Here is a 26,825-nt window from a genome sequence, read left to right on the forward strand (position 1 = left end):
TTAGCTGAGATAAACATGAATTTTTTCAAAAAAGTTGGTATTCTGGGTTTAGGCTGTTTTTTTGGTGGTGGTGGGTTTGTTTGTTTTGAGTTTGTTTTCTGTTTTTTTTTTACATTAAAGTTATCGTTTACTTTACCTTCTCCCACCCTCAAAGACCATATATTTCTCAGTCATTAGTACTTCATTTCTGACATTCTTCTCGTACATTACCCATCTGTTCATACTTTCTTTCCTTATATGATTTCTTCCTCTGTGGTCTAACCCCCCCTAATTGCCCTAATGTAAATGCTCAAACCACCAACTATGAACTTTTAATATAAGACCAACGAAATCCTCACTCCAGTTTCAGGGCAACCCTATCTCCCTCAGCTTCCACAACAGCCAGCTGTACCTAAGGAACACTCGCTGTTTCCACCTGCTCTAAGGGACACGGACTAGTTTGTGACCAGTATGCAGAAGTACCTGCACATCTACTCATCCTCATAAATACATTAAAGATGAGGCTTAATACTGTATATAGATTTACAGCTTCCATCGTGTTGTATTGTGTGATGTTCCTATTTGGACATTCTGATGCACTTCCTTGCAAGCGATCCAAACAAAGCTTTGCTCTTTCATTGCCCTTGCTATTCGGAAGAAACTGTAAAACTGTATCTGGTTTTCTGTTTTCTCAATGCCATCATAGGTCCACACTGCCTGACCAGAATTGATTGCTGCTCTTATCCCCCCCCTTCCCTATCCCGGTTTATTGCCTCCACACTGTGCTCCAGATTCAGAGCCTGAAAATCGTGGTCACAAAACACACCAGTGGATCTTAGAACACTCAGGGCTGACATTGCAGCATCTTACTCGGAGTCAGCAGTACCATGCCAGATTTGCCTCCACGTGGGCCAGAAACCGCTGCAGCCTGAGCACTGCAACACAGCTCCCTCCGCTTTGAAGAGCCCGACATCAATGCAGAGGCTACACCACATGCTCTCAGACCCCATCTTCACAGCAGTACCTTCCTTCTCACCAATGCGATTACCCATATAACCTGCGCTCTTCGGCCATTCTTCTAAATACACAGTCATTACAATTGTGCTTTGATAAACATCAAATTAATAGTAGAAAGAGAATCTCTTTGTGTTTTGGAGGGTTTTTTTGTTTGGTTTTGTTTGTTTTTTTTATTCACCTCCTTGTGCACTACTTTTGTTGACTGATCACTTCATAGGATGCCAATTACTCTTTATAGCACATTTTTTTTCTATGCTTATTATGAAACAGGTATAAAAGATAGCTTCTAGTTTAAGCAAAGAGAAGCAATGAATGTCTCATAACCCTGGTATAGTAATGACTTCCAGCAAAAAAAACCAAACAACAACAACAATGCATCCTCAGGAGCAGATGGGAGTCTTGTTCAAAATGTTAGGGTATGTGCTTCCCCACTAATCCTAAAAGGTGAAAAACGCACAACCTGAGTAGGCAAACTGGAAGAGCACAAAAGACTATCTGTTGCACATTCATTTCTAAATCCTGTGTGGATTTAGAGGTAACCTACTCTTACCAACAGTGCAGAGCATTCAGCCCCCAGCTTCAACTCCCACCTGCCAGGAAGGAAACCCTGTGCAGGACTACAGGGAACTTCGATCTGCGAAGGATGTGGAGGTCATCTGGGAGTAATGCCAGCCAATTCTAGAATGAATGCTCAGGGTTATATTAGTTTGTTCAGAAATCAGATCCCCACCCCCCCAACAAAATCTTCCGTGTATCTGGAATTTGTGGGATAAAATGAAACCAACCCAAAACTCCTTTACACCTTAATAATGCACAACCAAAGGAAGGGAACCAGTAACAATATATCCCTTCCCAAGCTGGACTTCTACTACCTACCTCTGGAGATCCGGTATTTATTCCATTTATTTAAAAAACAAAAGGTTGAGATATAAGTAAGTTTTGCTCTACCTTTATGTTAATAACTTACAATAAAATTAGCAATCTGTGTTCACGCTAAAGAACAGAATTGAAATAAAGATGTTCCTAATACAGCTGAACCACTCAGAAAACAGCAATACTTGAAAATGTTTGGACAGAAGCAGCAGACTCTTAGCCAGACTTCATGAGCAAAAATCACTAAATTTGTCAAAATGACTAACCCCCACATTTCCATCTTTTTCTCTTTTGTTTTATATGCTTTGCATGTCAGACAAATTATCAGGAAAATACTCCTTGTGTGACATTTCATTGCTTAATGCTTTACTGGTGCCGTAAAACAAGACAACTGCTGAAATTATAGGAAAATAAATTTGTAATTTCTTCCTCATTTAGCCATTTTTGAAGCTCGTGTATAGGAAAGTCATTAATGTTATGTCCTCCTATCGATGTTCCAAGCCTTTCAAGGGATAACTAATGTTTTTTCTATACTCTTCCATGTGGCCAGTTAAATTAGACACATTATTTGTGCTGTTAGAGAACACTGATCAATAGACACTTGGAAAGCCCTCTAAAACTAAGTGGAAACACTTCCTCAGTGTCAAAGGGTTCTAGTTTGGGTTTGTACATTGCAAACATCGTTAAATTGAACAGAGTAGTTAAGTGTGTGTCTGTGGCATTTTAATACTAGCATCAAAATCTCTGAATGTTAATTTCTCTTTAGAAGCTCTGTATGACAGCTGGTATGCACTGACCATCATCACGGTGGTTTCAGGGAAAGAGACGCTGCTCCCTCTCCACCAGCACCAGGCCTTTTTTAACTGGCTTTGCTCATGGGGAATTACGCCACTGCCTAAATCCACTAGACGCCTGCTCACAGAGCCTGTGGGTTTCAGCCCAGCTCGATTTCACTGAGACCCGTACAGTTTTTTATTCATCTTTTTTCCCTTGGAAATCGAGTTGCTTACTGCCTTTTCACATCAACAGTAGTAATCTTGACATTAGGATTAGGTAGCATAATACAACAACTCTTTTTCTACTATCCATTTGCTTTTAATTGTGAAAAGTTGAGGTGGATTTCCAAGCCTTTTTGAAATGTGTAGCTGGTAACTTGGTTGCCACATGATATTCATAGAAAGGCTGTGAGCAGACTCGGGTATTGCTTTCTTTTCAGCTACGAATACTGCATTATAACGTTATTTCAGACAATAAATAACCCATTAGTTTATATCAGTAAATAGCATACGTATTGTTTTTCTATAGAGTCACGCTACTCTTATTTAAGAATTAATTCAATGCCTCAGACAAACACATTAGCAAGTTCTTTAAACAGCGGTTCATAATTTCTTAAGCAATTATCTTCACATTTTCCAATCTCACATCTTTTCATGAAAGCCAGAGCTGTTCCAAATCAAACATTTTGTTCGCACAAACAAAATTCCTCACACACATTACTTGAAAAGAGCTGTTATAAAATTGTGGCTCTGCTAGAGCAATGTATAAATGGTCCTGCCCTTAGCCCTACTGCATATAAATGCAAACAAGATATCCGATTGCCTCACACCTTAATAATTTGGAGTTTTCTCGTAGAAAGACAAAGCGTGGCAACTGTGCCACCAGATTTCTAAAGGGGACCTACGCAGGGCTTTGCAAACTTCAAGTTAAAGCATTTACTGTATTATTTGTGCTATATCTTCAATTATTTCAGTGTTTTTCATTACTGTTCTTCCTGTTTCATTAAATATTCAATATCTTCCTAAGCACTTAGCAAACCTTTACGCAAAACATCCTTAACCCCCTAGCCCCAAAGAAAAGCGCACTTTTCTCCTCGCTGGCAGAAGAGGTGGGCATGATGGAAGCGCAAAGGCTGGCAGTGGCAGCTCAGCCCTGCGGATAGCGGGGGCCAGGGACCTGCCCGCGGGCATCGCCCCTGCCAGCGGCTGGGCGTCCAGACAGTGTCACCCTGACACTGGGGGTGACAGCGGGGCTGCTGAGCAACCCCTCCACAGCCCTAGGAGAAGGCTGGAAGGATTCCTGTGTTTTAGATGGGAAGGGTTTAGTCCAAGTAAGTATACGTTATAGCATTTTAATGTTTATTGACATATGTTCGCCAGATGTGCATGATGCAGCCACCGAAGCACCTACAATGAGCAGCTGCCTGCAAATCAGTAACGTGAAAAGTTATTAATCTTTGGCCACAGATCACTTGCAGATGAGCTGCTAACAATGGATACCAAGCAGTACTCTGCTCTCCCTTCTGCTTTTTGGAAAGCTCCCTTGCCCCCACCCCAGCCTGGCCAGGAGGGTGCTTACAAGTAAACACGGACAGGGAAACGTGGTGTCCGCTTCCCCAGCGCCGACCAGGGAGCCAAACCTGAGAAATGCCACAGCACCAGGCTCACAGCAAGCACAGGCCATGAGGCAACGCTCGTGTCCTGGTCTGGCGCAGTTCTGCTGTGCTCAGCACTTGCCAGCAAGCAGTGCGGGGGCCTTGGGGACAGACAGACTGCAGACTGGGTGCAGTGATGTGAATCTTCTCCTGTGCTCGTGGAGGGGGGACGGATGCCACAATTGAAGTTGCAAGCTTTTTGTGCCTGTACTAGGACAGCCTTTGCTCTGCAGAGCCTGTTCTTGGCTCCTCTGTTGAGAAGGTTTTCTTCCTTTCACCCCAAGAAGATTTATTGTGCCGCTCTTGGACTTCAAAGAAACTTTACTAAAATAAAACAAGATAAAAATAAAGGCCTGAAAACAGGACTTTTATTCCATTCATAGCAAATGAAAATCTCTAATAGCCATGTTTTCCCTCAAAATTTTTTACTATTTGTATGCAACAATTTATGTATCAGACAATTCTATTCAACCTTCAAGACAGGATTAAGAAGAATAAATTCTAAATAGTATATACTATTAAAAAAAAGGAAAAAAGCTAGAGTAAAACTTGAGAACTGTCATGCAAATAGCAGGCAGCAAACACTAAGCTGCAAAGGACTCTTGAGTTAAAGCCTCAGGGCTATCCCTGCAGTATCAGTGATCTGTTAAGAGCAGAGCTGTCAAATAAATGGAATATAACTGAGAAGACTTAACGTTTTGAGATGTGTGTTGAGCCAACCAATAATTCTTTCCATAGATCTTCAGACAATTTACTTTCAGAACACACAATAATCAAATATGCAACAAAGCAGAAGCAAACAAAACCGCAACATGCTCCTACGCTGAAAGGAGAGCAGTTCTCCTCCGTCTTTTGTTGTGTTCCTCACCAGCTCAGAAAACACCAAGTGCCACCACAGCCAGAGGCAGTGCCACTGGCCAGCACATCGCTGTCCAGCCTGGCCGGTGCCAAAGCAAAGTGGAAAGCTGCCGGTGCAGCCAAGCACCTTCCAGCCCATGGCAGGAGCCCCGGGCGATCCCCCACGCACCACAGAAAGGGAAATAAGCCCCCTAACCACTGTCAACCGCAGAGACTCCTGAAACACAAGGGAGGGCATGGGGAGCCCACGCTGAAAGGTCCAATCAAGGCATTTTAGGTTTAACATCACTGCTACTGCCCTCTCCGCTGTCCCCAAACCCCGCTGGCTTCCACTAGCACAAGCAGGGAAGTGCTGCTCCGCAGGACCACACTCCCACGCCAGGCAGCAGGATTGCTCAGACAGGGGGCTTGCCAGGAGAGGGGTCTGCCCGCCGGCAGAGTCAGGGCCACAGCCCCTCCAGGAGGTGTCCATAGCTGTTCCTCCTCAGCCAGGCTCCCCCATGGTTTGCACTTCCACAGAGCTGAGGCCAGGCAGCTGCGCCCCATGCCCCTGGCCTCTAAGGTTAATTTTAAATGACCTCAGCTCTCAGGAAATTCTGAACCGAAACACTGACACCAGCGACTGCAAGGTTCGGTGCCGTGCACGTGTGGGCGAGTGGTGTGCCTCACAGGTACCTGCCCAAGTAACCCAACAACCACAGCACGCCTTGCCTTGTATCACAGCTGTAGTTTTAAACAACAACAAAGTTTGTTTTAGCCTCTCTTTTCTGACAGCAATTACAAAAGTCTTAATTTTTTAAAGCTTAGAAAGAGTTGTTTTCCCCTTGTGTTCAGACACTATAGCCTATATTTTAGTTTTAAATATTTCAGCTGATTTTTAGATGTAAGGGTTTCTACAAAAACGGGTTATGATTTTTCTTTACAAATAATCCCACGTTTTTTGTAAACATGTAGTCTGTCGCATGACTACAGTATGCAATTCTGAATATAAAATCCACAGCCAACAGAAAATGCAATTCCACATAAATTGTAAATCCATGGTTAATACAAACAGTATAATGATTCTACATATAAAGAAGATGCTATATCACCAATTTCCTCAGCACTAGCACCTTTGAAAACAACAGAAATCGACCCAAGACTGTATTACCGGGCTACTGATCTGTGAAATGTCTCACAGTTTTGTAATCGTTCCTCCTCTTTCAATTATAAAGAAGTGTCAGAAAACTGGTGGATGATAAGCCATGAAATTCCTCACTGCAAGAACTTTACTTGTTTCAAAAATGCATAGAAAAAGAGAGAAGTCAAAGCCAGAGGAAGGTACCGCTGTGGCAACACCTTTCACATCCCATTTCCCATCCAAAGGAAATTGGAAGCAACTATGCAACTGCTGACTCCCCTAAGAAATTAAGTGGGAGATTTCATTTCAGGTGGTTGTAAACACATGTCCATGTCACAAAATGACAATACTTATACAATCATTTTTTCATGACTTAGTAGAAGTTAATCCTTCTGCTTCTGACGTTCACCAGCTTATTTCAAACTCCACCTCCACCCCACCCCAATTAAAAAGAGACAAAAGCTAATGAAGAGGTCAAGTTTTGTGACACAGGTTTCAAAAGCTTCCAACCGTGTATTTCACCAAGAACTAGGAGGATGTATTGGAATGAGACTGTGTATTACGATTAGCAAAACGAGGCAGGCGGCTGCGGGGACACGGTAACGGCAGGGTGCTCCGCGAAGCCACCGCTGATGTGCAGCGCCACCGCGCGGCTCCGCCCGGCTCTGCAGCGCCGCTCCCCGCAGTCGGGGGCTTCAGCTCGCGGTTTTCATTTCGCTTTTCCTACCCCACAGAACTTACCAGCAGGCACTTCTGTGCATGGCTACAGACTTGCTGCTGGCGTTTTCGGTGCATTTATAGGGAAGACTAACGTGTTTTTCAAATGGTTTTATTCCTTTCGTTCTCACCTAGGAAGTGGAATTAGCAAAAAGCAAAAATGAATTAATTATCCAAGCAGCAAGCATCAACACAAAATGGAGCGCTCCACGGCGTCTCTTGGAGGCTTGCCGTGCTGATGTTTGCCTCACTTGTCATGAGAGGGCTCCCCCAGGCATCCTCTCACAGCCCACCAGCCTCACACATGCTCCTATGCACTTCAGTACCAAGAAAAAAAATTCTAAAGAACGCGCATAGTAAAGTTTGTTTAAAAAGTTGTTACCAATTTAAAAATGCTTATACTAACTCATTTCTACGGGGAAGAAAAAAAAAAACCCAAGAACCAGACAGTGAGGCAGAGGGAAACATTTGATCAGAAGTGATGTGTGGAAGCTGGTGATGACAAAATACTTCTGGGTTTTTCGTATGTGCTTGTCAGAAAGGAGTCTGTGGACTTTTCTTCGTTTCAAAGATCGTTCCCTGCAGGAACCTCACTAATTTTAGGAGAGTCTACACAGCGAGTGACAGCCCCTTGGCTCCTCCTGCAGCATGACCTTCCCTGGCAGGACAGCCCTGGCCCCATACATCCCTCCAGACGCAGCATCTCTGCCAGGCACTGCTTCTGCCACGTTCTCAGGCCAGAAATGATGTTCTGCTTCTCTGGTTTGATATATTTTTCAAAGATAGGATCATAAAACCAAACTCAAGTACAAAATGAAATTCCATGGAAAGGAGAGGATGGGGAAAAAGGAGAAGGTGGAAGCAGGCTCATGCAATTAGCAGAAGAAAATTCAAATCGACTGCAGTAAAGGATAAGCCTGGCAAGAAAACACACTCCCAAAACTCCCATTCAGCCAAGGGCCACACTGATACCCAGCTACAAATTGAAGACTAAAATCAACATCGCAGCTGGGTCAGGACTGCTTCTGCTCGTGTTCCCAGAACCCAGGCCGCTGCGCTTGCCTCAGCTGGGCCGGGGAGCAGGGCACGATGGCTCTGTGTCTGAGCGTGCACCCGGGTGTGCACTGCCCCCCACCCCCCACCCCCCAGCCCGTCGGGGCGCGCCATGGCCCCCGCAGCCGCCCCGCCGCTGCGCCCAGAGCGCCCGGCGGCCCCAGGACGCAGCCTGGTGCTTCAGCTCCACCTCCTGGAGAAAACTTGTGTTTCTGCAAAAACTGGAAAGTCCTTAAAAGTGTTAATGGAGGAGCGGGCTGAGAACTAATCAGGCGTGTGAATTCCCCCAATATTCAATCCAATTATGTCTCTCTTCCTAAATCATCTTTTTTATTTAACAAAACTCTAAATTGCCACAGCTAATAAGCTCAGAAGAATCAGTGTACACCATTCATTTCTGGGAACAGGCCGATATTTTCTAAGATCCATTAATAACTATGACAGGATTTATGTACAAGATAAATTCACTTCAATTTCCTTTTTCAATTAATGGCCAATTATTCGAACTCAGACCAACCAAAAATATTACTAAAGTATCATTAATCTAACAAAAATTAACTTTACTATTCTCTCAGTAATGAGCACATGTAATTTTAAGATAAAATAACATACTTGAATAAAATGTTGCCCATCTGTATTTTTAGGACCACTGCTCACCACTGGAGCCCTCTTAGTCACACTAGCTCAGGTTATTTTTATTATTATTATTATTAAGGATAATGACTTGAGCAAAGGTCTCTCCTAGACCCTACCGTACACCACCCGGTGCTTTATTTAGCTAAGATTAAGAGGCATTTTAAATCTAAAAAACTACTGGTACAGAGTGCATGGAGTAAAGTTAAAACAATCAGGGAGGGAGACAAACAACCAACCAACAACAAAAAAAGGGCATAACCATTTTGTACATATTATGGCAATGCCTGTACTCATCTCCCTAGTACAAGAGCACACTGTGTTACTGCAGAATTTGAGCCTTCTGCCCTCTTTTGTAGTGCTTATCCTCATTTCGCTGTTTATACCCACGTGGCGTAACCCACCCTGCCACGCAGCCCTCGCTGGGTGCCCTGCTCCTGCCTGCTCCTGCCCCACCGCTGGGCAGCCATGCACCGTGTCCCTGCAGGAGGCGGAAGCTGGGTTGGATGGGGGTACCCCAAATGAGAGTGCCTAGGGCAGGGGGCGGGCAGGCCACCCAAGGACGTGCAGGTCCCCTCACAACACCAAGGGTCTGCGTCCCATCAAAGAGGGGGTGCAATGGCAGCCCCCGGGTGTTTCCTAGAGAGCTGCTCATCAGGAGACCCACACGTGCCCCCGGCTGAGCGATGCCTTCATCATCTTCGGGGAGGCAAATACCTCGGCCTCTATAACCCAACCACAGATTTGGCAGGGGGTGGGGGAAGAAAGCCTGCCAGAAAAATGGACTGTTATCTGCTGCGTTCCCCATTAATAATGTGTCTTTGCCCATTTCCTGGATGGTTATTTAAGGGTAGTTTCATTTCAGTAATTTATATCAGAAAACTTGAACTTTATAAGAAGGCAGTCACGTGAGCACAACATTCTCTCTCCTTTCTGTTTATTTGTATTATCAGTGCAAAATAATGGTAAATACTTGTGGTTTATGGCACTGGTGCTGTTTAAATACATTTTCCTGATGTCAGAAACACTGGTTGTGAAAATTACCTTTTTTTTTTTTTCAATTTGGAAAAAATCTACTATGTAATGAACTAATTACAACACAATATTACTAGCAGGAGCAAACAAACTTCAGCTCATCAGATGTATAGCTCAACAGCATTTTTTTCATTGAAGGTTATCTATCAGGCTGAGCAAGCAGACAGGCAATTGAGGATTCTGTTTATTTTTTAAAAATAAATCTACACTGAGAATAAAGCAACTACCCTACTGTGCAGATGCTTCCACAAATCAGCTAGGCGCTGTAACAATCACACAGCTCCTAGCATGCTCCCTAGAAACTGGAGGCATGAGCTGGTGACAAGCTTGCTCTGAAGAGGCTGGGTTTGCCTGGAGTCCTCAGGATCTGACTTTCTGCAATAAAGATTCTCTCAAGACAGCAAGTATGTTTTAAGCCAAGCAGAGTTTTCTTCTGCCTTCTTTTAACAATTAAAAAAAAGAAAATGCATTTGTGAAGCAATATAAAACCTTAATTGAATATTCCAGAAATCAATAAATACAGGGCACAAACAAAACTACCTTTGATCTAGTTACAATAAAAAATGTCACTGACATCAACTTATTTCTGGCTGCTATTCAGCTTCAGTATGAATGCTCTTACTCCAGAATAAAAGCACCTTATTCACAATTAACATAGGCTATTTGAGAAGTATCAATAGGTAAAAGTTCATCAAACCCAACTATATCTGAGTAACTCTCCACATTGAAAAGCTTTATAATTCATAAATTAATATATACATTTATAAATAAAAAAAATTATAGTTTACTCCTTACATGAAATATACCAAGTACATTAAAATTAACAGAATATAAATGCTAGGATGTTGGGGAAAATCAATAGAACTGCAAAGACCTGCTTAATTAAGAGTGAAGCCCGTTGGGTATACTCACAAATAAATAAAACGATTGTACTGAATTTCTCAGCTTCTCAGACTTTTACCTATTTCAGTTGTCTTATATCCGTCTTTTCACTGATTATACATTCTCTAACAGAAACTAAGATCTACCTTCTAGATTGTGTTTCGTATGACAAAAGAAGTATTGTTGTTTTAAACTGAGATTTACAGGAGGCTGAATTTTAAAAAGCATTGTGAAGCTATTCGAGTACCTGAAAATTTCTGGCTAGCACATGCGTCAGCTTGTCCACACTCATTTGCTATCAGTATTTCCAGTCATAACTGGAACAGCATCAGAGCTGCCTGTTCAGTTAATCTGAAACTTCTGGGAAGCCATCGTTATGCTTGCAAAGGTTGTCACCCACAAACCTCATTCATAACTGCCGGGAGCTCTTAACTCCAATGCTGTCACCTTCCCCAGAGCTGATAAGCATAACTCTAATGTAGCGCCTTTCTGCCAAGAGATTAATCTTCAGATCATTTTTAAATTTTATAAAACCATGCATCTCTGATGCATGATATGAATTGCTTCATCCATGTGCACCTGTGTGCTGCCCCGCACTTGCCATGAAACCTCTGCTGCTCACAACGCTTGGCCTTAACAAAAGCCTTAGGTCAGAGTCACAGCCAAAATCTGACTCCCTGCCAACCCCTGCCTTGGAGACAGAGCTGACTGACCCACCAGGGCCAGAGACCTGCTGCGAGTTGGCAGGGGGCCAGCAGCATCTTCACACGTCCCCTGGGCTGTACACTCACTGCTTACCCTAGGGGCTGGAGTTTTCTTTATGTGTGTTTTTTATTAAGTTTTGAGTGGAACAAATTCCCATGCAGCTTCACCCCATCACCTATGGCAGAACAGGGCCAACCAACAGCACCACAGTTTTCTCCCTAGTCACAACACTGCTCCCTCTCTCCCCACAAATGCCAAGCCTAAAACCATTTAGATTTGGTATACATGACTGTAAATGACAATACCTGGTATTAAAATTTGTGTCTGGAATGATGTAAAATGAACCATTTTGATCCTTAGTGAATTTAGAGTTTTTAAAACCAAATCACTCCATGAGAGACACGTCGTTACCATATTGTTTGTTTTTTTATTTTTATTTTTCAACACTCATCCTAGTTTGCCCTGAGCTGGAAGAGAAAGGCTGCACGCTGATGGGACAGACTACTGAAAACCTCTTCTCATATCTCACTGTCATTCCTAACACAGCCAAGCAGAGTAACTATAAGCAACAAAATCTAATTTAGCTTTGCAGGAGCTCAGCCAAGGAAAGCCTTACAGAAGAAGTGTTGCCAAAACTGCTAGAAAAGGGATATGAGAGCAGCAGGGGTATAGGTTAGCCAAACCGTAACTACTTGGGCTTCTCCGTTTCTAAAGCAAATAGCCTTATACAACAATATATGTGATAAATGTTTATATTTTAAAGATTGAGAGGTAATAATACAGCAACTACAAGGCTAGCATCTGCTGCCAATGCTGTGCCATAGAAGGGATGGAAAAAAGCCCACAGAAGTTAAAAGAACTTTGCAATCAAACAGAACTAATGAGGAAAGAGGGAGACACGTAACATCATACAAGCCAAACCACATTGGAGATAAGACTAAAACTTTACCCTAAATGGACACACCACAGTGATGAAATCCCCGTTCAGAGTCACCCAGTGCATAAGTTACATGAACACAGACTGAACAGAAGAGCTGAAGAACTGCCACTTCAAATCACATGTGTAAAAAATCATTTTTATGAATCTTAATTCATGACAGTAGTCTCAGGAACTATGTGTGGGGGCTGTCAGCATTAGGCACCAAAAACTAGACTATAAGAATCAAAAGGTTAAGAAGCTCAGTATAAAGGTGCATCCTCTCTCCTTTCTAGGTTTGCTGGCTTTGTTCCAAGCCACTACTGCTACAAGTCTAACAAGGAAGGTATAAAATATTCCTCTAGCACACAGCATTTTCTCCTAACAATAGTAACATAAAGTGTAATTAAATCATTGCTCAACTTTTGGGGTTTTTTTGCTTTCCACACTGAATTGATTCAGCTCAGAAAGGTTCTTACAGGTTGGAAAGAAAGACAGACAGAAAAAAAGCCAGAAACATAGTTCTATGAGCCACATCCACCTTTTCATTATGCTTTCAAAAATTCTGATGCAAGAACTGGAAGCCAGAACACCCATGCTACCTACCTTCACTGTGTCTGTATACAGAGACAGAATCACCATCTTTTATATACTCCTTCTCGACTAACTACACTTTCAAAGACTGCTTTCCTTCTTGCACTACAGCACTGCAACAGGATCTTGTTTCTAGCTTGCCCAACACAACCTCTACATCCCTTCCAGAAGCGCTCCTCTCCAGACAGGGAGTCCCCTCTCCACCGGCGGTACCGTACCAACATGCAGTGGTACTATGCTCATCGTTGTTCCCCAAAACCCATGTTGATTCTATTGGCAGCGCTTTTACGCCCGCTGCCAGGTTACTAACACACATAAGCCTACATCTGAGAAGATCTGAGGGCTCCTATGGGAAACGCCCTCCCTCCTGCTATGGCTGCCATTTGAGACCAATGGAGCCGTTTCCGAACCATTTAACACTACTTTACTGGTATGTGTAGTGTTATTTACAAACAGCCTGTCATGCAGGGCTACATCAAACAGCTTTACAAACCTTTTTACATCTTTATAGTTATTAGTTCAACAGAGAGTAATTTAATCAAATAGTAAAAAACACATGTTTGATTAGACTGTTTTCCACGGAAAATAATACTGGTACAGGCAGTCTCCCTCCTCCCACCCTTTACTGACTGAATACGTTGACAGAATTTCTTTTTCCAGGAAGGCCTAGTTTTAGTAAATACAGGATGAGAAGAAAGCGATATGCAAAGTAATGTTTATGACAGGAAACAGAGAATTATAAAGGTGGTTGGGGAATACTGCAAGAAAACACAGTGCCTAGAAAATAACGCTAGTACCTGAAACAAGGAACCACGTTATTTCTTGAAGTAGGAACTCTGCAAAATATAGAGCTCTTCAGAGGCACAAACAGCACGTGTCCTACAGCTAGGATTGCTGTCAGCCTCATTAAGATCCTTTTCATTCACCACAGTGGCATGAAAAATAAACGTACCTCATAAAATAACTTCAAAAGTACTGTGACCATATAGATATTATAGGTTGCATTAGTCTTCTACACTGTGTTTCTCAAAATAAGATCACAGATGATTATCCCTTTCTCCCCCATAATCACAGACAAGTCTAGGTCAGAACGGACCTCTAGAGATTATCTGGTCCAACCCTCTCTTGAAAGCAGATCAGGTCAGAGCCCATGACAGCTCTTCTCATTGTATTTGGAAGGTGCTTGCTGCAGGTGTGCTGCAGCACTGCAATGAGACCCCTGCGGGGTCTTTGTCAGTGAGCAGGTTTATTAGGATGCAGTTCTGACCCATAAGCAACTCCAAAACACACAGTTCTGTACTACTGCCCTTCATCTACCAGGTCTTTCTGAACATCTTTGGCACACTGTTTTAACATTCCTGACTTGGGATTTGTCCAACTAAGGCTCAGTGAAGCTGATAATCTTGTTTTTCTCCTTTTGATGAGAAAGAGAAAAAAAAAATGCTGATATCTCTCCTCCAGTTCCACAGTACCTGGGCTCCTAGCCAGAGTCATTAAAAATGAATAAACAAAAACCTTTCCAGGTTCTTATTCCCCTAGGTTATGCACTACCAAGCTGGGATTTGTGTGCATGGTGGGGGCTGGTTTTTCCTTGTTTAACTGCATGTCCCAGTCACTGCCTTCAGCTGCCAGGCAGCACCAGCCCACGTGCAGAGCGCCGAGCACTAGGAGCGGCTGGGGAGCCTGGCCAGCAGGGCTCCTTGGAGCCACCAAACACCCACTGAGCAGGATCCCATGGGAAAAGGAAGCTGCTGTCCTGGAGGCAAGGGAGATGTCACTGATTCACCAGTAAAGGGCTGCTCTTCCTTGTAAAATCTAGCAGTAATCACCTAAAATAAACCGCAGACCTGTTTGCACGTTGCACAGTCCCGGCAGCGATCATATATCACTTCTACTCTGTGTAAAAGGCAACTCTGCACACAATCTTGCACATTTATCTGAACATCACTTTCATACTAGTGGAAACTTGTGCCCTGGCTCTTCTCATGACCCGATGGGTGAGTGAGCTCTAGAGACTCCTAACACAAATCCTGAACATGTGCCAAGCCCTATCGCCAGCTAATCATGCTTCAGAGCTGGCACCAACTCAGGCTGTCAGACAGTAATGTGCTTTCTTGAACGGAAGGCAATTCCAATTCACAGAGAAGGTCAGTTGTTAGAGGGGAAAAAAAGCCTTAGACAATTTTAAGCAAAAGACTTTCCATGCATTCTGGTAGTCTACTAAGTTTTAAATGGATCCACTTCTGTGGAACCAGCATTTACACACCTGACAAAGTAAACCATCTTAGTAACGATGTAATCCTCTCCATGGTGGAAAAAGCTCACACTCCCACACCAATCAAAAAACCCCAAACAGTTTAACAAAAGAAATTCACCACCTGTTGAACTAAGCTTGTGAAATAAAGAAGTTTACCGTAAAATGTTCCTGTGATTTATAGTTCTCATCCAGGTAAACTCGAGCTCTGTTGTAGTCTTTCATCGCATCACTTGATAACAGTTCTCTACAAGAGAAAGAAGACATTGAAAATGTAAAGGGAGGTGCAAAGATACCATATTGCTTTAGCATCGCTGTCTGTACTGTGATGTCCCCAGTATCACCCAAAGGAACTCCAGGCCTTCACCTCAATGAGGTGTGACTTCCAGGGAGGAAAGTTTCCCACGCTGTGGCCACCTGCCCAAAGCTTTGGAGCTGACCACATCGGCTACACTGTCAGCATGGACGATGAAAGCCCTAAGTGCCATCTGGACACAGGTGCAAAGGACTTGAGACTCCAATGACCACAAAGTTCCATAAAATTAGGTGATTCATGCTAAAGGCCTTATGGTCTCAGTGTTAGAGCTTTAGTTTCCTGAACGCTGTCAATCTGCTGGCAGGCACGCTGGGTTCGCAGCGGCGTCAAAACACCTTTTTGCCTCGACAGAGGCCGGGGTCAGGTGCTCTTGGAGGCGGCTTTTAGGGAACCGGGCACGCCTGAAAGGGGGGAAGAGGATGGAGGCCACCACCCTTTGGTATTTGGATGCATTTTGGTGCAACAAAACGAGCCCCCGGCACGGCTGGGAGGCACAGCTCTGCTCCGCGGTGCCCCAGGGTGGCACCGAGCTGCACCTTCGGGGGAGCGGGCAGGGCCCGCGCCTGCGGGTGGCGGAGCCGCCGCCCACCTCCAGCAGGGGGCGCTGCCGCCCCGGTCGGCCAGCCCAGCCGCGGGCGGTGCAGGACCGCCGCGCCCCGCAGCGCCGCCAGGAAGGGCCGGCGGTGCCGCTGCCCGGGCCGGCGGGCTGCTCGGCCCCGCAGACGCAGGCCTCAGCCCGGCCGCCTCCCGCCCGGAGAAACTGCTGGGCAAGCAGCAGCGATTCTCTTTTCTCGTGTGTGTGTTTGAGAAGCCCTCCCGGCCGCAGTGTGCTCCGAGGGAACGGCTGCCCCTGCCCTGCAGCGGCCCCGCAGCCACCGGGAGCGAACCCACCGCTGCTCCTGCCCCGAGGCTCGGCCACCGCAGAAATAACCGTGTTTCTCGCTTCTTCAGACTCTGCGCATTAGATGTGCCGGTGGCTCTGGCAGGATCCCTCCTGAACAAACGGTCAAGTTGAAGCTCATCTCTCGACCCTGAGTTCCAGTGGGCGTTTTTGTTACGGAGCTGTGCGCTGCGCTCACAGGCATCGCTGTCCCACATGCCCCAGCGGCACCTGCCATCGAAACCGTCACTGCGGCACAGGCCCTGGATGCACCTACCACGAGCACGGCCTCACACCCAGTTCAGCGCCTGAACACACTTTCCAAACACGAAACTGTTGGATTATCAGACAAAATAAGCTTCATCTCGGAGACGACAGGGAAGAGAGAGACCTATGTTCCATATCTTGCAGGATTACCTTGCTAGGACATGGCCAGAGAAGACTTTAATTACTCTTTCCAATTTCTTAAAAAATGCAAAGATACAGCGTTTGCCTAGTCACTTCCTTCTGCAAGGTCATATGACATGCTGAAGTTGAAAAGTATTTTGAAGCTTATCCACTTTACACATCTAATGACTTCTGCTTAGAATTATATACCACGTTATGTACTACAATTTTCCAGTTACTGGATTGGGTTTGCTGTGGCAAGGTTTTGGTAGCAGGGGAGGGTATGCGGGTGGCTTCTGTGAGAAGCTGCCAGAAGCTTCCCCTGTGTTTGATGGAGCCAACGCCAGCTCTGAGATAAACCCATTGCTGGCCAAGGCCGAGTCCATCAGCCATGGTGGTAGTGCCCCTGGGATAGCCTGTTTAAGAAGGCAGAAAAGTTGCTGCACAATAGCAGCTGCAGTGTGGCAGAGGGATGGGAATACGTCTGCAGACACCCAGCTCAGGGCAGGAGGTGCTCCAGGCACCGGAGCAGACATTCCCTGGCAGCCTGAGGTGAAGCCCATGGTGAGGCACGCCGTGCCACTCAGCCCATGGAGGTCCACACTGGAGCAGGGGGATGCCCAAAGGGGGCTGTGACCCTGCAGGCAGCCCGTGTTGGAGCAGCTCCTGGCAGGGCCTGTGGCCCCGTGGGGAGAGGAGCCCGGGCTGGGGCAGGCCGGCGGGCAAGACTCGCATCCCCGCAGGGGACCTGTGCTGGAGCTGGCTGTGCCTGAGGGGCTGCACCCCGCAGGAGGGACCCATTTTGGAGCAGTTCATGAAGAACTGCAGCCTGTGAGAAGGACTCATATTAGAGAAGTTCATGGAGGACTGTATCCCATGGGAAGGACCCCATGCTGGAGCAGGGGAAGGGTGTGAGGAGCCCTGCCCCTGAGGAGGAAGGAGCAGCAGAGACACCATGCAATGAGCTGATCACAACCTCTGTTCCCCATCCTCCTGCACCGCTCAGGGGGAGGAGGGAGAGAAATCAGGAGTAAAGTTGAGGCCAGGAAAAAAGGAGGGCTGGGAGGGAATGTGTTTTGAGATTTGGGTGTATATCTCATTACCCTACTCTGATTTGATTGGCAATAAATTAAAACTTAATTCCCCCAAGCTGAGACTGTTTTGCCTGTGTTTCTCTCCCCTGCCCACCCGAGGAGTGGAGTGACAGAGAAGCTTTAGTGGGTACCCAGTGTCCAGCCAGGGTCAACCCACCAGACTTACTTAACAAACTTGTCCACATGAGACATGGAAGCTTCATAGTTTTTTCCTCCAAATTCTTGACAGTGTAAAGCCATGAAGTGGGGCTTGTGTGCATGTACAACCTGAAACAAACAGATAAACAAATATTAACAAAGTTGTATCCATAACTATTACCTATACCTATATAACATAAACGACACAAATCCAGATGTGTTATTTCTGAAAGGAGGGTAATCAGCTGTTACCTGAGAAGCAGCTGGCAGAAGCGTAATACGCCAATAAGGGGAGCATCATCTGTGATGCACATAAAGGACTCATAATACACAGTAATTATCTCAAATATTTTTAGCTAGTGTTTTCTCTTTTAAAGTAGGAATTAGTCCCTAGGCATTTAAAGCAAATATATAACCTCTTCCAACTCATCTCTAAGAGGACCTAACACCACTGATGTGATCAAAACACCTTTGTCTGGGAACTGGGAGAGTTCGAACACCTGAATTAATGTCAAGTGTTTTTTTTTCCACTTCTATAAAATATCTCATATTAGCTCATGACAGAATACTGATTAGCTGTCACATTTGATATTTTTATTTATGGAGTATCTTATTTACAAAAGTATCTAAATAACACACACATTATGGTATACATACAAATTATCTAATACAGGAGGCACATAAATCCATCATGCTATTTCAAGTGTTAAGTCTTGTAAAAAGCAACTATCTTAAATACTAAACAGTCAGCACTAGGATGCAATTATCATACTAAAAAACTGGAACACAGCACCAAATTAAATATATAGTATTTATAAATTTGTTGCTGCTTTAAACACATATTCAGTGTTACTTTCTCCTAATACATTTTCTCTGCATTAACTATATTCAGCATTGCAACCAACACATGTAAAAATGTCTGTGTGGGTATTAAGTCTCTACAACTTGTATTTCATGTCTTATCAACTTGTGAATTAATGGACACAAGCTACAGAATTATGTTAATTTTTTCTGAAAGGGCAACACAGTCTGAAATAATCAATATGTGCTGCTGCTGCTAGCATACAGGGTAAATAACACGTTAAAAATCTGAAATACAATTCACTGTTATTTTTGACTTGCTGGCATTCGGCAGTCCCACCCAGCACAGAAGCCACATTGTCTGTGCAGCCATTCAGAGGAAGAACGGCCTGGTTTCCATGAGCTGCTTTGAGCAGAATAATAAACTAACTCCTCTCCCTGTAGGCTTTGGTGCCAGCAGGTCCGGGGCCCTCTACCACACCTGGGACACAGCATCCTCCCCCACTCCTGTACCGGGGATGGGTGGCAGGCAGAGATGTGCAGGAGATTGGCACGATTGCCAGAAAGACTCCTAACTTCACCATACTGCAGTGAAGAATAACTGGAAAAAATAACAGAGATAGCTCTCCTTTTGTACTAATTTTTTTTGCTGCTGGTACCCTGCAACTCTAGAAAGGGGTAGACACAATAAACCTTTGCAGTCACATGCCTTTCATTATGTAAATTAATAACAACTAACATTACTGTTAAAAGGTCTTTAAAAATATTTCTTTTAAGCCAGGGTAGAGAGAAATTGTCATTTGATCTGATGACAGAATGCAAAATTCCTCATTCCTGACCATGCAAAAAACGTCATTAGAAAATCAAGCTCAAAGGCAATGAATTAAAGAGTAGCAAAATCTGAAATGCAGCCGCTTTCCATTGAGCAAAAGGCAACAGCAATGCATCCCTTCTTGTGACGGCAGCATAGCGGGCCAGCTCAGGGGAGCGCAGCAGAAGGGACCGGCAGCAGGTCCCTCCGCGACCCAGGAGCACCGGCACATGGCACCGCTTGTCTCTGCTGGAAGGACCCCCCCGCAGCACGTGCCCCGTGCGCCACTGGATGCAAGCAGGTGAGTCGACAGTAAGGTCATATCCCCGGCTGGCCACACATCACTTCTCCGGGATGCCCCACGGACACCGCTCTCCATCAGAGCCTGGAGCAGGCATCCCGGGCCGCAAGGCAGGTGCTGTTCATCGGTGTGCACCCAGGGCCGGGGCAGCAGCGGCGAGCCCAGGTCCAGCAGCTGGGGAGTGGGCCGTCGAACAGCTGGTGAGCCCTGCCCCAACTGGACCATGGGGAAGCCTGGCTACAGTTCATGAACACTACACCAAGGGGAATACAGCATGCTACTATTCATACAACACAGAAAATTCAGTGAAGTCTAGCATTTCTAATCTAAGCTAGATTAGACTTGCAAAAAGGAGACAACGGCTGCTGGTTTCTGACTGATTTCAGACAAGTCACTTCCTTGTCTGTACCTCGTCTTCCCCATCATCGAAACAAATCTTGACACCAACCTGCTCAGTGAAGCATTTTGAGGTAAGCTACTGACAAGTGTTACTGTCTAAAGGAAAAAAGTAAATATTCCCTCGCACATACATGCTTGTGGATCTTTGTGCGCTTTAGTTCGCTCATTAATGCCAGTTTCTGCCTAACTATTCTGTGCAGCAATTTTGCTTTAAAAATAGGCCATAATCAGCGAGGACTGAGGATGAGCTAGAGCAGGACCCAATGTAAAATTCAACTGAAGGTAGGGGCAGAAGAGAGAAAAAACAAAGTGGACTACAGAACAAGATGGCAAAAAAACCCCAAAAACTCAAACAACAAAAAACCTGGAACCCAAGAAATTATACCCAACTGGAACACGCACAGACTTCTCCTTTGATATATATTTGATGGTTGTGGTTTAATCCCAGCTGGTAACTAAGCCCCACACAGCCGCTTGCTCACTCCTTCTCACCCAGAGGGATGGGGGAGGAGAGTTGGAAAGGAATGCAAAACTCAAGGGTCGAGATAAGAACAATTTAATAATTGAAATAGAATAAAAAAAGAACAGTAATAACGATGACGACAATAACAGTTATAATGAAAAGGCGAAAGGAAAGAATAAAATCCAGAGGGAAAGGAAGAAAGGCACACGTCGTGCACGGTGCAACTGCTCACCACACCAACCCATGCCCAGCCAGTCCCTGAGCACTGACCTGCCCCCCTGGCCATCCCCCGGGTAGACATACCAGGCACGGCGTCCCATGGGATGGAACATCTCTTCGGCCAGTTTGGGTCAGCTGGCCTGGCTGGGACCCCTCCCCCTTCCTTGTGCCCCTCCAGCCTTTTTGCAAACAAGGCCTGAGGAACTGAAAAGTCTCACATCAAAGCCAAAACACAGCACTGTGCTAGCTCCTAAGAAGGTCATTCAGTCCAACCCAGCTGAAACCAGGACACTGATATTACTATGAAAGCTTACACTAATACTAGCTGATTTTATAGATTTACAAGCAATTAAGAGAAAGCTTTGTTGAGAGAGTTTTTCTTAAATAATTTGTCCAACACCAAACACAGCACTGAACAGGTCTTGTATCTAAACTGGTTTTCAACATACAAAAAGCAGTTTTTGGCTACAGCTATCAACATTCAGGAAAGATGTTCCAATTTCCAAAAAGTCTAGAATGCCTACTTTAATTTTCAGCAAGAACTGTTAAACAGAAACTTCAGAGCCATGCTAAGCCATGAAAACCAAAGTCCAAGATGAACAACTTCTATGTGCAACAGCATTCAACTTTAACGAACTGCAGGCAGCAAGATGGGCACCCGAGTGGGCTCCATGGGTGCTCCAGCTGACAGGGGCATGCAGCACCGGCTGTGGTACATGTCACCTGGCCCGTGGCACAGGGGAGGCTCTGCCCACAGTCACAGCATGGGAACGACGTGGCAGAATGGAAACAAGTGTCCCTGTACAGATGCTCCTTTCTTCCTAAGGCACTGCCTTAAGGGACGACCTGAGAGCAGCCTGCAATCACAGAATCCGCCAGCGATGAACTAATAATCAAGCATCTTTATGAAGTTTAACTGGTTGGTTCATTTTCTTCACTATCTTGGACATAAATATTAACCAAACACACCCTGTGAAGTCGAACTTTATAACAAGGGTCATTTGTGGTCCCCAAACAACATGCAGTCCCAACTCTCCATGTACTTTATTGCTCCAAATCAGTTTTGGCTTCCAATTCCTGATCTTATCTACTTGGATAGCGCTATGAAATTACCATAATTAGAAAACAGTTGTAACTATTTAATCTTGTAAAGCAAATGTATCCAAGTCTTACTCTTTCAGAGCAACACATCCAGTGACTGCCTATTGCGAATACTGCAAAAAACACATGCTGGCACACTGTGTTATTAATTTTAACGGTTACAACAGTTTGCTTCATTAAGATATCTTCTTACACAGCTAATAAAGCTAATAAACTGATAAGAAAAAAGTAAAATAAATGGTTTCAAATAAGATCTAGGCATCAGCCATCTCACATTTATGGATGATGAGTAACAGGGAACCTTGAATGTGGAGCCCTGCCTTGAGAAAACACTGGAGAACAACTTTACTGTGCTACAGCAGCAGAAAATATGTCAGACTCTGAACCAAGATGCAGGACACAGGTTTTCTGTTGACATTCAGATCCTTGAGCTCGAAATCACAGCAGGTATTAAAAAAAACAAACAAAAAACCCCAAAAAGCCCCCCACAAAAACCCCAAAACACAAAAAAAAACCCCAAACCAACCAAAATCAAAATATATGCCATTTTTTAATGAGTAAACAGCACTAGCTTAATAAGCAATGGAAAGGCCTTCATGGCATTCCTTGCAGGTTAAACCAAAAAAACATACCTGAATATTAGTTACATCCTTTCATATAATAAATCCCCTCCAACTAAGAGCAAATTGGCTCCGCTTCATTAAGTTTTACTAGTTTTCTACTGTTATAAAAGAACAAGCAGTACCTAATATTGAGTAATGAATGCTTCAGAGCTGAAAACTCACAGTTGCCAGAGGTTAAAGATCATATACAAGATCACATAAACACTGAATTTGCATCTACAGTAGCACAATGTTTTTACAAAGTTGAGCATTATTCTCTATTTCTGGATAAACAAAAAATAGTGTAAAGGAAGCTATGATTAGGTGGTGGATTTGGGGATATGGGTAATTGAGCAAGATGCTCCAACATAGTTCAGTAAAGTAAAACTGGTGAAAGTTACAAAGTTCACCTCTTTCCATTCCTACAGGACTTTGTCTATTTGAACAGGGGGCAGGTAAGGGGACAGGGTGGAGCAGGGCACCCTTGCAGCCAGGGTGCCCCAAGCCCGGCGTGACGCAGGGCAGAGCAGGTGAAGGTCTGCTGGAGCTGTGGCAGGAGCTGGGAGAGCCCTGCCCCGCGCTACGCAGCCAGCCAGCTCTGCAACGGTGGGATGAGGCTCTCAGAGGGTAATGTGTGCACAGGAGTGAAGGCATCATCTTTAGACCTTGATCCAAGCAAGGTAGAAGAAGAACTAGAGCCTTGATCTCCCATATCCAGGATTACTTTTTTTTATTTTTAAAAAATATAGTCAAAATATCAAAATATGAGCTTTAGTTTGCTTATGAAGCGTGCAATATGTACAAGTAAATTTAGCATTTGTGGTCCTAATGCACTCCAAGTATTTGAAATTTCTGTAAGTCTGAAGAAGGAAAAAAAAGAACAAATATTTATACAAGAGCATAAGCAAGCAGCAGCCATTCAGATAAGCCTGCTCCTTGTATTTCTGTATGTGACATTAGCTGACAAATCCAACTCCTAGCTCTTGTTATGTGATACAAGAGTCTGATGACAGCCATAGTGGGGTTTTCTGGTTGAAACATTCTGAAATTCCTTGTCGCTGAGACAGGGTTGTCTTCTATTGACGTGAAACGTCTGATGTTACAGTTCAGCCATGACACAGGAACATTATTAAAATCTTAAAGTGTTCTATAATTAAGAAATGCTGAAAATAAGGTTGCCTGTGGAACCCGAGTTAAGTCCCCCTATCTAGGAAAATTTAGTGATGTTATCTATAGTCTGTCTATGTGAACAACCCAACAGACTTGATCCGAGTTGTTCCAAGACTTTACAATAGAGGTTTGGTAGCAACCCATCTGCCTCACTGGTTGAGCAGCAGAGATCAGCGAAGCACGTGAGGCAGAGGACCACGGGGGGGACAGCGAGGGGAGGGGAAGGGGATTTGCCACTGCTGTGGCCAGTGTGGACCTGCCCTCACCCCACAGCAGGACAGCGCTGGGCAAGGATGCACCCAGGGCTCTCCAGGGGAACCGTTACTAACGGCCTTCATCTCACAAGCAAAGCAACCCCTAGCATCCAACCTACAGAGGGGAGAAGTGCTCCCGCTGTGCCTGCAAGTCAGAACTGTGCTCCGGGGGCATAAAGTCATTGTTGAAAGACAGAAAAGCCTGGGTGAATGGGTCACTGCTGCATGGCCTCAATGCACCTTTGAGCATCCACAGCTGAATATCACCTCCAGTGCATTACCATACCACAGCATGACCACAGCCAAGAAAGTCATTATCTAGCAATTGCTACTTAAATTTTAAGGTACTGGTATGCAGTAAACTAAGTACAGGAAGAGACTGACTTGCAATTACTTGTCAGCTATGCACAGCAGAGGTGACTCCACAACTGGCTCTTTACTGGTAAGGATACCAAAGAGTCATTTTAAAGTAATTCCTTAATAAAGGGATTTTTCCTAAGCCCTTACAAAATAACACAGGAACAATTTATCATCAGCCAGATAAGCAGCTTTACACCCTCCCCTATTACTCCGCCCCAAGGTACTCCCAGACCTGCACTCACGGCAGGGCTCTGCCACAGGTCAGGAGTCCTCCCAGCTCTAGGATACCCACACTCTAGTGCCCAGCATCTTCCTCCCTGTTTAGAGATCCCATTGCTGTCTGCAGTCTGCATCACATTCTGATACCCCTCCTTCCCCAGCCTGGCTGGTCTCTCCCAGGGGGAGCTCCTTGGTCTGCTCATGCATGCCTCTCCACCCCAGCCGCCTTTGAAGGACGGGCAAAACAGAGCCCTTTAAATGTGCCCAAACCAGAACCATCGCTACTCTGAAGCCTGCAGTTGACACAGCATTGTAAAAAAAAACATACTACCAGAATGTACATACACTTATTTTTTCAAACTCAGACATGAGTATCTTTAAGTCTCGTTTAGAGAAGTAGAAAACATTATATCCTGGAGGTTCCCCCAAAAAGTCAGATGAAGCACATACATGAGAAATTGTCAGCTTAAGCAGGTAGGGGTTTTTGGGGTGTGTGTGGGGTGGTGGGTGGTGGGGCATGCGTGGTGGGGGGCGGGTGCATTTTTTGTTTTGGTTTGTCGTCTTTTTTTAACAAAGCATATGAGACAGAAAACAGTAAGACAAGTTGAGAGTAAGGGAAAAACACGCTTCCAAGTACAGGTTATGTTTATGCATTAATACACACTATCAAAAAAAGAACCTACACAAACTAGTACACCAGAGGCATTTACTTGGGGTGTACGCTGCAAAATAAAAGCCGTGAATAAACTTCCCCGAACAGCCATTCGCCATGGCCCCGCTCCCCGAGGACATGGCACCTACAGCATCTTGACAGGGGTGGCACAGGCAGTAGGGAACGGGGTCTGGGGAGCCACCACCACCACCCTGCTTCAGCAGGCGGGCTGCTCACCCACCGCAGCAGAGGTCTCTCCTCCGTGGAGCAGAGGGAGGTGGCGAGTGCCAGAGACCCATTTTCGGCTCGCGGCAGGCGCAGGATGCCACAGGTTTCTGTGATGTCAGGGCCGGGCTGGCTACCGGCTGCCAGGCACCCAGTGCGGGCACCCAGCACAGGCACAGCCCCGGGGCCGCCAGCCGTGCCCGCGCCTTCCCCTGGCGAGCAGCTGCGGGGGCTTCAGTTCCTCCCTGCCCACCTCACACCACGCCAGCAGGCATCACTACCTTGTTGTCAGGCTACAGCTTCAAAGAAACAAACAAAAAAAACCCCAAACAAACCCACCTGAGGGAAATGCACCAATGGAAAATGGTCCAAGATCTAAACTGGCAAGGTTTGCTGGTGTCTGTAACACAGCGTTTGGGTTAGTCATACTTTCTAGTCAAACAGGACTAAGTCCACTAAAATAATTAAACCACCACCTTTCTGAGTGGTTGTGGGGTTTTTTTTGGGTGATGTTCCTTTCTGGGTTTGGTTTTTTTTTTTTTTTTTTTCCCTTTTCTTTCTTTCTTTCTTCTTTCTTTCAAAAGGGCAATACACAAAGTTTCCATGCAGCAATACCAACATGACCTTTAACTTTGATGTAAACTTTTAACTTCTGTATTACTACAGATACAGGCTCTAAATACTGTCAAACACATTAAGCAACATGGAAAACTGCATTAGGGGGAAAAAAACCAACCACCTCTGCCTCCACGTTTTCACCTAAAATGACCATCTGCCATGAATGCTACATGAAGATCATTACTAAAATTAGTAAAGATTTTCAATAGCTCCAGCTCCTGAACTCCTCCCACTCCAGACTCTAGGCCCAGTGCAGCTGAGAAGTACAAGGAGTGGAGAAGGAGGAGGTGAAAAGAAAAAAAACCCTAATTAAATAAATCAATCAACAGAAGTCCTTTCTATGTGCCCCTACAGCCCTCCCTTGCAAACAGCTTCTTGGATGCTCTTGAAACTTCTTGTTTGCCCATATATTTTTCCTGTGATCTGACATTAAGGCTGCGAGCCTGGGCACTTTATACAAGTGGGACAACAATCTGGTTTGCATATTCTGTGAATACTCTCTAATTTGCGTAACATCTAGTTCATCAAATCATCCAATTTCTTGTTAAGCACTAAACTCTTACCCATCACATGCAAAATGCTCCAAACCACTATTCTCACAATCTGTTTCCACTCTCCCCCAGACAGCCTCTTTCCTTCCTTGTTTCCAAGGTATGTTTTTGGGGTAAGAAAATTTTTACTGAAAAAGAGGATGGGAGCCTAAACTAAAATATTTTAAGACCCAAGTTACCATTCACAGTTAAGTACC

General features: G+C 44.8%; 1 protein-coding gene across 3 annotated transcripts in view; it reads right to left on the reverse strand.

Moving 5' to 3' along the window:
- Positions 1–26,825, reverse strand: part of INPP5A (inositol polyphosphate-5-phosphatase A) — a 257,116-nt gene that overhangs the window by 157,725 nt on the left and 72,566 nt on the right. For all 3 annotated transcript variants that reach the window (XM_080401933.1, XM_080401934.1, XM_080401932.1), the window contains exons 3-4: positions 17,911–18,011; positions 15,227–15,314 (exon numbers count right to left, since the gene is read on the reverse strand). In XM_080401933.1, the coding sequence (XP_080258059.1) occupies positions 15,227–15,314; positions 17,911–18,011 (189 nt within the window). The remainder of the gene's footprint in view (positions 1–15,226; positions 15,315–17,910; positions 18,012–26,825) is intronic.

Source organism: Falco punctatus (assembly GCF_963210335.1).
Source record: "Falco punctatus genome assembly, chromosome: 9".
In the NCBI taxonomy this organism is placed as follows: Eukaryota; Metazoa; Chordata; class Aves; order Falconiformes; family Falconidae; genus Falco; species Falco punctatus.